Genomic DNA, 12,902 nt, shown 5'->3' with positions numbered 1-12,902 from the left:
ATAATTTTAGGTGGGGGTTGTGGGGTTTATAGGGGTAAAAGGTGGGAAGTAATTTACTTTTAATTAATTAATAATTCACTATTAATATTTAATTAATTGAAAATTAAATATGGAAATTGTGTATTTTAGGTGTGGGTTGTGGGGTTTATGGGGGTAAAGGTTGGGAAGATAACGAATGTGTATGTGTTTTAATTTGTTTTAAAAAAAAATATTTATTTAATTGAAAATTATGTAATTATGGAAGAACATTTTATTTTTAACTTAGATGTGGGTTGTGAATTGTGTGGTACTATAGGGTAGGATGTAATAACATAAATGTATGTAATAATGTTTTTGTTTACAAATAATTTCTAACTAAAAATATTTGTTTAAAAAATATTTTTATATTTAATATAATATTTGTCGGTATTTGTGATATGTATTTAATATCATATGTTTTTTTTAAAGTTCATAATATAAAATATATTTGTATTTTAATTTTTAACATTTATATCTTTTTATTTATTTTGCATTTCAAATATTTTTTGTTGTTAATATTTTATTTGTTCTTAATTTTGAATTGATTGGAGTGGGAATAGTAGGTTTTACCCCTCCGCTATCCAAGACTTTCCCTACTGTTGCACTCATTGGAGTGGGAATAGTAATTTTATCTCTCCGCTATCAAACACTTTCCCTACTGTTCCACTGACTGGAGTGAGAATAGTAATTTATACCCCTCCTCTATTCAACACTGTCCCTGTTGTTGCATGCATTGGAGTGGGAATAGTAATTTTTACCCCTCTGCTATTCAACACTTTCCCTATTGTTACACTCACTGGAGTGGGAATAGTAATGTTCACCCCTACACTATCCAACACTTTCTCTTCTGTTGCATTGACTAGAGTGGGAAATTTAAGTTTAAATATTTTAATGTTTTAATTAATAATAGAATGTTTTTAACATAAATGTTATGTTATTGGTATATATATATACATATATATATATATATATATATATATATATACATATATATACATACATATATATATATATACATATATATACATACATATATATATATATATATATATATATATATATATACATACATACAATTACTACTCCGGCGCTTGAAACCACCAAACGGAGAAAGACACGGAATACAAAATTGACTTGCTCACTGCTGGCTGCAGTGACTTTTATTAAAGTTGGTGCGAGATGTTGTCAGACAGGATGACGCCTTTCGGCTAACGTGTAGCCTATATATATATTTGTTATTTTTTTATATATGTTTAAAACTATAAAATAAATTTAAATTAATAGTTTATTAATTGTTTTACAGTACATATAACTACTATATATGTGTGTTCACATTTTTTAAGTTAAGTTTATTTGTTATATTTGTTAAAATGTATATTAAATCCATATTTTTTTATATTAATTGTATTATTTAATATATATTATTTTATATACATATATAAATAACGATATTTTGTACATCTATATTTATGTCATTGATATTTTTGGGGGCCATTTTTGTGCTTACCTTTAGAAATATAGGATGTTGATATTTTTGACGTTGATATTTATTATTCCATATTGTTGTAAGGGGATGTTGTTGGGTGTCGATGTTGTCGGTGCATGTACACAGTGCACACCATAACTCGCTCCACCTACCATGTGCCAAACACCGATTTGCCAATGATATAGAAAACAAGAAAATAACTATCAAGAGAATAACATGGCGGGAACATGAGGTGTGGCACTGATCACCATTCCTGCCAAAGTTTACCTTTACTCAATAGCCATATACTTGTACTGCAGAATACTCTAAAAAAGGACTGAATGGAGAACTACCCAGGAACTCAAATAATACTGAACAATGAATGAAAAAATATTAAAGTTAGCAAAAAACAAATAAATGAGAAAACAATTATTGCTTCCAGAATGCTCAAGTGTATGCATTGTGCACAAACCGCAGAGAAACCGTTTATAGATCCATACACCTTCTCGCTTAAAAATAAAAATAATCTCAATTCTGTAATCATATTTCTGTTTTGAAAACGGAAGTAAAATGGTTCTTCTGCAAGTTCGATAAAAACAGAAGGAACTTTAATGAAGCCCTGTTGTTACAAAGGTTGGCACACAATAAAACATGTAGACAAAAGATAAACATCACAACGCTTTCTTACCTGTGAAATCACAGTGTGGACACTTGAAATGATCTTCAATGTGACAAGCCAAGTGGAGATTTAGAATCTGTTCTGATTTATAAAAAGTAGAACACTTCGAGCACTGGAAAACATTCAGTTTTTCCTGATGCCTTTTCTTGTGCAATTTCCATGTGCTTCTCATCTTAAATCCTTTTTGGCAGACAAGGCACTTGTATGTCTCATTGGCTGTCACATGGGTTTCTAAGTGTTTCTCCATCAGACTCCAATCTGACATGCAGCAGCTGCAATGAAGACATTTAAATCCTTGGGCCCTGTCATGGCATTTCATATGGGTTTTGTAAGACTCTTTGGACTTGAGTTCACAATCACAAAGTTTGCAAACATGCTTTCTTCGGTCAGCTCGGAGCCAGGGCCGAAAATTGTTCTTCCGAGCAACACTCATATAGTTCTGCTCAGCCTTGTCCTTTTGCTGATTGCTATTTGTCTCCCATCTTGCTTCAGGCAAAGGGACTTTGGTCTCAGCTCCTAGTGCCTGGGATTTAATGATGGACGTGCGACAGAGACCAAGAGACATGAGGTGCTCAGACTGGGCCTTCTCATCATCTGTGCTCTTTCTGGATTCAGAGGCATCTGCTGAGCATGGGATTGGGTTCGAGGCTACTGAGCTTGGCTCGTCAAGCTGAAAATTTGAGGTTTCTTCTTCAAACAGTGTATTGACGTCACAAGCGTGGGCCACCTGTGTGCTATCACTATGATCTCCAAGGCTTATATCACAGGACTCAGGACTCATGTTGTTAAGAATTCTGTACATGGGCAAAAGGAAGGGCATCTTTTCCAGGTTCACTTCATTTTCTTTATTTTCTTGACCAATTTCATCCTCAATACTGTAGTTGTCATTTTCTTCTTGGTCTGCGCCTATTCCAGGGCTTGCGGAAATTAGATGAATACGGTCAAGCTCATGATCATTAGACACATGGATCTTGATTTTATTTTTGATACTAGTGGTAAACTGGCAAAGCTTGCACATGTACATTTTGACCAAAAATACATCCACAAGGTTGGCGATTTGCTCTTCAAAATCTTCACTGGAAGAGGAGCAGAGCCTCGTAGTAGTGATTTCCTCAGTTATATGCAGGGTGATCGATGGAATATATTTATATTTGAGCTCATTCATCTTCCCTTCAGGGGAATGTAGAGTCTAAGGTAAAAGAAAGATGAAAAGAAGCTAAAAACGGACTCTTATAATACACTGTACTTCAACATTTTAAGGTCCACATTAGACAACTAAAAACGAACAGTTAAAAATCTTGTGAACCAAACCATGCTACAAAAACATATGAACAACAGTCCCAAACATGTTCCTTTGCAACTACTTTGACTGCTGGTGAAAGACATACTTCTGTTGGCATCCAACATTTTCGTGTTGACAGAGACTTACCTAATGCTCGCTGTAGCAACCCCATTTAATACTGCTCCCAGTAGAAAGTACAACATCACTCTGGTTTATAGAGCAGGAGACATGAGAGCCTAGATAGAGATGGATTTCAACCAAACTTACGTGGTGCATGATATACGAGGACGGAACCAAGATGGTCATATCCAGACGCTGCCTACATTCATGTGGCAACATTTTTTCTTCTGTTTATTACTATGGATACTACTGCAATCGTGAGGCAGGCATAGTGACCTATTGTTCATTAACTGAGTTAAAGTGATTCGAGAATAGAAAACAACACGGTAAATGAATTAAATAATGGTTACTTGTAATGAAGTTGAACAGTTCTTGAGTCCCCTTTGGGAAACAACCATTTTATGAGCGACAAAGTCACAACAGCTAAAGGCTTCAAGTCATGCACTCAGTATAGGAAGGTTAAAAGGATCTGATGCTTTGTTGTACTTTTTCCAATAGATACTTCTTATTTTGCAGCATAGGGTGGGAGTAGGATTTATCCTTAAGCTACTCATTCAATTGGATCTTGTGAAGTGCAATATGACTGACATTTCGTCCTGTCATAGGCAGCCTTATAAAAATAATATCTATATATGGGAATTCATTAAAGTGCCGCTCATGGAACGTTAATGGCCCTTCAAATAAAATCAAGAGTGATGCATTTCTTAAATCAAAGCAATATGGCCTATCACCTATTTGGCAATGATTGTAAAGTCCTGCAGGGATATGGCTTTTTGAAGGCGTGTCACTAAGGCTTCCATAGAGGATCCATAGGAGCAGGAATCCTAAACAATTGACAATTCCCCCTGGAAATAGATCCCATATGGGTAGGCAAGTAGGGACTATATGTGGTGATTAATGGATCCATTTACAATATGCTCATTACACTAGTCAATGTGCACTGCCCCCTCAGAAATACTGTAGTAAAAGTCCCATCAGGATTCACAATCATTGGGGAGTTTTCAATGGCCTTATGAATGGTGATTTAGATAGAGCAGGGCCCTTTTATTAGCCCCTCCATCCTCTTATCCCCTTGCATCATTCACCATGTCCAGGGGTTACAGCAAAATCTGGAAACATTACCACCCAAGGCAGTGGGTTATACTTTTATTTTAGGAGCACTCTCACATTGATTACTTGTTCACCCCCATTGCCTATGTACACATCATCATGGAGATACAAATCTCTCCCACCAAGATCGAAATGAAGTTTAGATACAATGTATGAATCCAAATCTCACTCACTGTAGAGTTTGAGACCTTGGTGGCTAAACAAACAGGAATAATATAAACTCAACACAAACACAGTAGAATCCCCTGCAACCCTCTGTAAAACCAGTAAAGCTGTCATCTGAGGGAAAGCCATATTAACAGTAACTCATTTAAAAAGAAAAAGAAACAAAGGTCTCCCGACCTAGAAAATGCAGTGTTATAGGCAGAAGAAAAAAGCAAAGCGGACAAGTCAGTTGGCAATTTACACCATGTGAGAATTTGGGTGTTTATATGATATGGCTGTCGAGCCTTACAGAGGAATACACTTGCATAACACGTCTTGGGTCCAGACAACCTTATTTCTATTACCTTGGCTCAACCCTGTGTAGCTGTGACTTCGAACAGAAAGGCTTGATAAAGAAACTTAGTGTGAAGCATTTAACAGCACAATTATATGAGTATGGTGCTGCATTGATTGAGCCAGAGAGAGGAAGCAAGCCAATACATAATACACATGGGCAACAAAAGAGTTACATGTCGCAGGTTACAAAACTCTTTTTTCCCCAGCCCTTCCCAGCACTGTGGGTAGGCCCAAGGGGGGTTTGATCACCTATATAGCGAACACAATCCCTAGCTTGAAACTGCTCAAAATCGAAAATATGCCAAACTTCCAACTAATTTCTATCTCAGTTGGCAAAGACACTATTGTCATCCTAGTAAACTTCTACAATAACCTAGAAGAGGATAATTTTATTAAAATTCTTCAGACAATCCAGGAAAAAAATCGCTAGAGCTACCAAACTATACAGTAAAAAGGCTACCGTCCATTTACTATGGGGAGGAGACTTCAACATTCATCCCTGCCCATGTTTGAACAACCATAACTGTGGGATAGTGGACGAGCAAGATAATCCCCTTGCTCATTTCACCCATGATGGAAAAGGGGAAGCGATGAACAATCTTCTTACAGACCTGGAACTGTCAATAGTAAATAAGCAAAATCCGGATGATAATACTTTCTACCCCACATACCTAGCGAGGGGTCATGAGACCACTGTCGATTATGTCCTTTCAACGGATGGGCTGAGACAGCTAACCACAGACTTTACCTTATTGGCAAATGATTTAAGCGACCACTCAGCACTTAGAGTGGACTTGGTCCTCCTAGATCACCCAACACAGACAACCATAATCGCACACACCCTTTCGCAAAATCGGCTATAAGTGGGCAGACCAAATGGTTTTACGGTGAAATGGGGTAAGATAGACCCAACCCAACTAAGCAGTAACATAATAAAGACGCTATATCTTAATATAATAAAATGCCTAGATTTGGAGTCCGACGATAACACCATCCTTGAAAACTTCAAGATTATTTTGGACAAAACCAAACAAATGCTGACCAGGGAAAATAAATCAAACAACCTAACAACTCCAGGCTGGTTCAATCATGAATGTACCACCGCATTAACCAAGCTAAAAGAGGCTCTCAGGCCACCAAAAAGAGACATACAATTGATTAAACATCTAAGACTCCAGTAAAAAAAGGTCAGGAAACAAAGAAAACAGGAGCTGAAACAGTCCTTGTGGAACGACCTACACAAAAGCTCACTCACAAAGAACAGCGAGTCTTTTTGGCGGATTGTGAAAACCCCTTTTCGCTCCGATTCTAGCAGACCTCAAATCGACGTAGCGATTGAAGAGGAAATATGGGTGAATCATTTCTCCCATATATTCAAACTAACATCATCAAATGAAGAAACAACTCACTCTCATCCTCCTGTCGACTTTCCAATAAACATCCAGTTTGATATTCTTGAGGTACTGCAAGCATTGAATCTAAGCAAAGGGGGCAAAGCCCCAGGACCAGACGGGGTCCCTGTTGATCTTTTTAAACAACATCCAGATCTTTGGGCCCCTATTCTCACTAGAGTATGTACTGCAACAGCGAGATTGGGCTTAATGGAGTCTTGGTCCAACTCCATTATGGTCCCTATTTTCAAAAAAGGGGACCGCCAAGATGTCAAATGTTACCGACCGATTTCCTTACTAGATTCCGTTGGAAAAGTAGTTGGTAGAGTCATTCTGGAACAACTCCAACAATGGGCTGACGACAGAAAGATTTTATCGGACCTTCAATTCGGTTTCAGAGAAGGGTTTGGAACCGTAGAACAGGCCCTCAACTTAAGCCTAATTGTATCCAAGTACATCCACGCAAAGCAGGGGACAATGTACATGGCGTACGTAGACTTGTCCTCTGCTTTCGACTGTGTATCTCACTCAAAGTTATGGACTCTTCTGCGAAACATGGGGGTGGATCCCCCACTACTGTACTTCTTAAGGGAATTATATACGAACGCTTCTGCGAGAGTGCGCTACGGGACAAAGGGCGAGCTTACCCCGTCATTCAAGGTAGAGCGAGGAGTCAGGCAGGGGTGCGTCCTTGCCCCCTTCCTCTTCTCCCTGTACACAAACGGGCTGGAAGAGAAGATGTTGAAAGGGGGGCAGGATCTCCCAAGACTAAAACAACGCATGATCCCGGCACTGCTCTACGCGGATGACGCGGTAATTTTGGCTCGCACCCCCATAGAACTTCAGAAGTCCCTAAATAAATACGCTGATTTCATGGGTACACTAGACCTGCATATAAACGTGAAAAAAACGTTCGTAATGGTGACTGGTGGAGGGAGAAAACGAATAAAGAACATCACTCTTAATAACCAAAACCTTGAGAGAACCCCACAGTATCCCTATCTGGGCATAATGATCGACGAGAAACTAAATTGGAAAGCAGCTATCAAGTCGAGGAGACACCTTTTTAGGAGAGCCAATACTGCCTTGATTAGTTTCTCACAAAGACTAGGAAGGAGATCACCAGTGGAGATGCTACAAATCTACTCTGCAAAATGCCTAGCCACTGCCCTATACGGGGCTGGCGTTTGGGGACACGTTGACGCTGCATCCCTTCAAACAGCTGAGAACTCATTTATTAGATTCCTCTTATCTGCCCCCAAGTGGTCATCTACATATGCATGTCATATGGAACTGGGAATCCCCTATATAGAGGACCTAATTAAAGTCCAGCCACTGCTACTCTGGAGGCGCATATGGTTATCCGACAAGAACATGCTGACCAAGGCCATTTTAGAGGATTCAATGGCCCTGGATAACGCGCATAGAATAGCCTGGCTTACCTACGTAAAACGATTCTTTATGGACATGGGTTTAGAAAGATATTATCTTATTCCACTATCTCTGACTGAAATAAGCAAGAAGGAGCTGAAACAGAAAGCAATGAGCCACCTAGAGTCACTCAGAATCACCCTGCTTTCGAATAAACAATCTGTACAACACGCAAACATGGTACAGTTATCGCCACAAATCCAGCCCTATCTTGCACTGGAAATTAACTCATATGAAAGGATGCTCTTAACCAGACTAAGACTCAATCTGTTTCACAGACTAGTCGCTTTCCCGCAAACGAACACTTGGGAATCAAAATTGACCTTATGCCCCTGTGATGAGACTTCCGCACAAACATGTATGCACACGATACTGTTCTGTAAATACTATCTCCCCCACAGGAAAATCTGGCTATTCCCACTACTAAAAGCATGGGGTCTTAGACAATGTCGTCTGGCCATGATCCTTTTACAGATGTTAGACTCTGAGCGCACCTGTTATCATATACTGAACTTTTTAAAATGTATTATTAGGCATCGAAGGAATCTTTAAAAATCTTTCTGTGTGAATTATTTTAATGCTGTAAATTTCATATTGCTGCTTTTATGGTTTTATAATGACAAAAACCGAATAAAGAAATGTATATATGATAATACACTTTACGGGGCAATGAGGGCTATGGTTCTGTATCGCCCATGTTTTATTAAGCACTTTATAACATCCCTCAGTTTTGCAGGAGAGGAGTTACCTGAATACCTTGCAAATAATCCTCTCCAACATCTTATAGCTCACCATAGAAATACCCTAGAAGAAACACTAACAACTGATTAAATAGCTAAAGCCATTGCGCATTTAACAAATCATAAAATACCTGGCCCTGAGGCATAAAACTAAGAACCTGTCAGATTTACTTACCCAAGCATCACACAATTCATGATCAAATGCAAAAGAAAAGGGAAGTTTACCAAAGGATCTGGAGGAAGCGCATATAATTGTCAGTCTAAAACCCAATACACCTGCAGACCAATGCGCTTCTTATAGGCCCATCCCCCTAATCAATAGTGAAACTAAAATATTACCTGCAACCTTAGCCAATTGGCTTTCTAAAATTCGTACCGACTCTGATAGCATAGATAGAAAAGAACGAATGGGCGTAATGCTCAAAGACTTTGGGATTTTGTCTGAAACCAAATCTCATATCAAACTACTGTATAAAGCACCATCAACGCGTGTGAGAAAGAGAGGTTATCTTTCAGATCCCTTTCAAATAAAATTAGGCACAAGACAAGGATGCCCACTGTCACTCCTACTTTTTAGGTCGAGCCTAGTGCAGCGTGCATGCGCTGCGAGGATTCTTGTAGCTGCTCTGAGTGGGTCTGGCTCCCCCCACGCATTGGGTTGGCTTTAGTGTGTGTCTTTCAATAATGAAAGCAAGCAAATGGCTTAAGGCAGGTGCATGTCCCACCTCTTTTGTAATGTTCACTCCCACTGCGTTTTGCCTGTGGGAGCGAGCAGCAGCACGCAGGGTGACAGCTGCATTCCTCGTGGGTCAGGTTACTATCTACTTGTTTAGCTTCTGAACACGTTATTCTAGAGGGGAAACGTGTGCTTTCTCTGCCCCCTTGTTTTCTTTTCTTGTGTGTTTGTTAAGTAATTGCTGGTCTGGCTGCAGGTCTGTTGGGATGTGAGAACATGAACCTGTATGTCAGTAGGTAATGCGTACAATGGTTTCTAAGCACATGGTGAGGTGACGTGCGGTTTTTTGTGAAAGTGTTCAATTATTCAAACCTCAATTCTTGTTGATTCTAAAGCGGTTTTAGAAACCTTAGGTTACAAAACCTTTACTGTCAGTGAAATATTGACAAACTATTTCAGAGTAATGGGACTATAAAACATGTCGAAAAGTGTGCCTTTTCGAGGTTATTAAAATAACAAATTAACACAGTATTGCAAAGGAACTTAAAAGCACAGCGATACCAAGACTTTGACTGTCACTCAAAAAGAAGTTGCAGTGCTTACACTAACAGCCTGTGGCAGATCCAGCATGGTTTGACCCCAGAGCGTTGCGGGATTAAGCTGCACAATCCCAAAAGAGTTAAAGAAAATATAGGAAATTCAGGTTCGGTAAAAGGACAGTGGAGCAAAGGGCCACACACTATTTTTAATGCGGATTTTGCCCTTTGTCCGATTTTGTGTTTCTTTTGTTAAGGGAAAAAATGTAGTAACTTCTACACGGCAGGCAAAGATTTTTGGATGATAAAAAATGACTTTCGAATAATACTGACAGCTCCACAAAGTGCATTTCCTGCCTAACTGGAGTCCACAGCGATATCCTTATTTTATCTAACTGGTGACCTGCACCAGACTCGCTTTGCAACTTAACTCTACCTGAATATATTCTTTAACTGTTTTCGCATGAAACTGGAACATCAGAGCCTGCTATCACAGATTCAGAAATCATTTTTAACTCAACTGCAGGCGCTGATGTAATCTCCTAGGTGAACAGAGAATGACTAAAATAACAAGAGGAGCCACACAGCTTCTTGCAAAAGATAATTCTGACTGAGCCCACTTAAAAGTTAACAAGTATCGACTGCGTATCAGTCGACTCAGTCCTCTTCCAATCCCGTTTTTGGCGTGTTCCATGGGGCTCTATATTATGGTCTCCAGTGTTTGGTATCTATATAGCCATGGCTTTAGGTGGGATGAAAAAAACGAAGTGTCTTTCAAAGGGGCGTGGCCAATGTAATTAAGGGCGTGGCGTTAAAATATGTCTAGCACAGTGTGCTGCCCGACTGGTATTTTGCTGTTTCTGTCGTATCCAGATACATAATGCAACAAGTAACATTAGACCTACAACTAAGCAGGACTATTGGCTTTCTCAGTGGTTGTTAGCTGCATAGGAAAAAAAACTAACAACTACAGCTTTGTTGTATAGAATATTGAAAATGCTTCAGTGCTAAAATGATGTGACTGTGAAAAAACATTTCTGATAATTATTTTTTGCTAATTTTATCCATATTTATTTTGGGTTTTGTGAAAAAATGAATTAGAAAGGTGTATATTTCTACATTTATTTGACCGATAAATATGCACTCATGCCAGAACCACTGCCAGGTTTCAGGGATATAAACACACTCAGATGATAAAATATGCTCTTAAAAAAATGCACATTTTAATATCAAGGTTGTGCATATCTATTGCTGTTAAGGCTCTTTAATACAATTCCTTTACTTTCTTAACCCCCTTACCTTTCGATCAACAGAGCTATTGGCCTGGTAGTCATGATTAACAGCATTTAGAACCGCTCAAAAAGCAACCCAATTTCTGTTTTTCTCCGCATTTAAAAATAAATATAGACGGGAAAATAAATGTTTTTCTATTTGTATTTATCTGTAAAAATCAGTAAAAACAGAAACCAAGGAGCCCTAGTTATAATTGAGACTAACATTTAATTTTCTATTGAAATTCTAGATCCTGATAAGGTTTGTTGGATTGTACCAGTTCATGTGTAAAAACAACTGTGGCATTGTGCAGCAGTAGGCCATAATTCTTTCTCTTATGACTATATTTAGGACATTGGGATTTTTAAGTGTCTAACTTGCTAGGAGTAGATTGTGTGAGTTACCGACTCTAATTGACTGAGTTCTATTGTTTCTGCTTTCATAAATATTTACATTTCAGAAGCTGGAACTTTGCCTTCTGCAATGCACAGTTCAGTAAATATTCAGATCCCACTAAGGTTGTATTGCTTCCAAGAAGGCTAAACTAACACAATAACTACAGGCTTTGGTATGGTTAAAACTTTTTAAACTAAATGAGCAGGTCAAGTTCAAGTTCAAGTTCAAGTTCAAGTTCAAGGATTTATATAGCGCACTACTCACCCAGAGGGTCTCAAGGCGCTTGGGGAAGGGGGGTTCATTTTTTGTCGAATAGCCAGGTTTTAAGTTCTTTTCTGAAGGAGATGTGGTTTTGTGTAAGGCGGAGGTGAGTGGGGAGTGAGTTCCAGGTCTTGGCCGCCAGGAAGGAGAAGGATCTACCACCCATGGTGGATTTTCGGATGCGCGGGACTGCGGCGAGGGCTTGATTGGAGGATCTTAGTTGGCGGGTGGGTGTGTAGAAGGACAGTCGAGTGTTGAGGCATTCGGGTCCTAGTTTGTAGAGGGCCTTGTGTGCGTGGGTGAGGAGACGGAGCGTAATTCTCTTGTTGATGGGAAGCCAGTGGAGGTCTTTTAGGTGTTCAGTAATATAATCTTGGCGAGGGATGTCCAAAATGAGTCTCGCTGATGCGTTTTGGATGCGTTGGGGTTTTTTCTGTAATTTGGCTGTGATTCCGGCGTATAGTGTGTTTCCATAGTCCAAACGACTCGTGACTAGTGCGAGCGTGACAATCTTTCTTGTCTCGGGGGGATCCAGCGGAAGATTTTTTTGAGAATACGAAGTACGTTGAAGCAGGAGGATGAGACTGCGTTGACTTGTCTGGACATCGAGAGTGAGGAGTCTAGGATGAAGCCAAGGTTACGTGCGTGGTCTGTGGGTATGGGTGCTGTGCCCAGAGCCGAAGGCCACCAAGAGTCGTCCCAGGCAGAGGGGGAAGATCCTAGGATGAGCACCTCGTTTTGTCTGAGTTGAGTTTTAGGCGGCTGTGTTTCATCCATTCGGCTACTTCTTTCATGCGTTCGTGAAGATTGGTTTTGGCGGTGTTAGGGTCTTTGGTGAGGGAAAGGATTAACTGGGTGCCGTCGGCGTAGGAGATGATGTTAAGGTTGTGTTGGCGCGCGATGGATGCGAGTGGGCTCATGTAAACGTTGAAGAGGGTGGGACTGAGTGATGATCCTTGTGGTACGCCACAGATGACTTCAGTGGCCTCTGAGTTGAATGGGGGAGTCGGACTCTTTGAGTTCT

At 39.6% G+C, this 12,902-nt stretch overlaps 1 protein-coding gene across 1 annotated transcript in view; it reads right to left on the bottom strand.

Moving 5' to 3' along the window:
* LOC147722522 (uncharacterized) overlaps positions 1-12,902 on the bottom strand; it is a 364,894-nt gene that overhangs the window by 285,612 nt on the left and 66,380 nt on the right. The window contains exon 2 of the mRNA XM_086965046.1: positions 2,172-3,351. Coding sequence (XP_086821172.1) covers positions 2,172-3,327 — 1,156 coding nt within the window. The 5' untranslated portion in view covers positions 3,328-3,351. The remainder of the gene's footprint in view (positions 1-2,171; positions 3,352-12,902) is intronic.

The sequence above is a fragment of the Lissotriton vulgaris genome, chromosome 4_1 (genome assembly GCF_964263255.1).
Source record: "Lissotriton vulgaris chromosome 4_1, aLisVul1.2, whole genome shotgun sequence".
Lineage (NCBI taxonomy): Eukaryota > Metazoa > Chordata > Amphibia > Caudata > Salamandridae > Lissotriton > Lissotriton vulgaris.
This window is presented reverse-complemented; position numbering and strand designations above follow the sequence as displayed.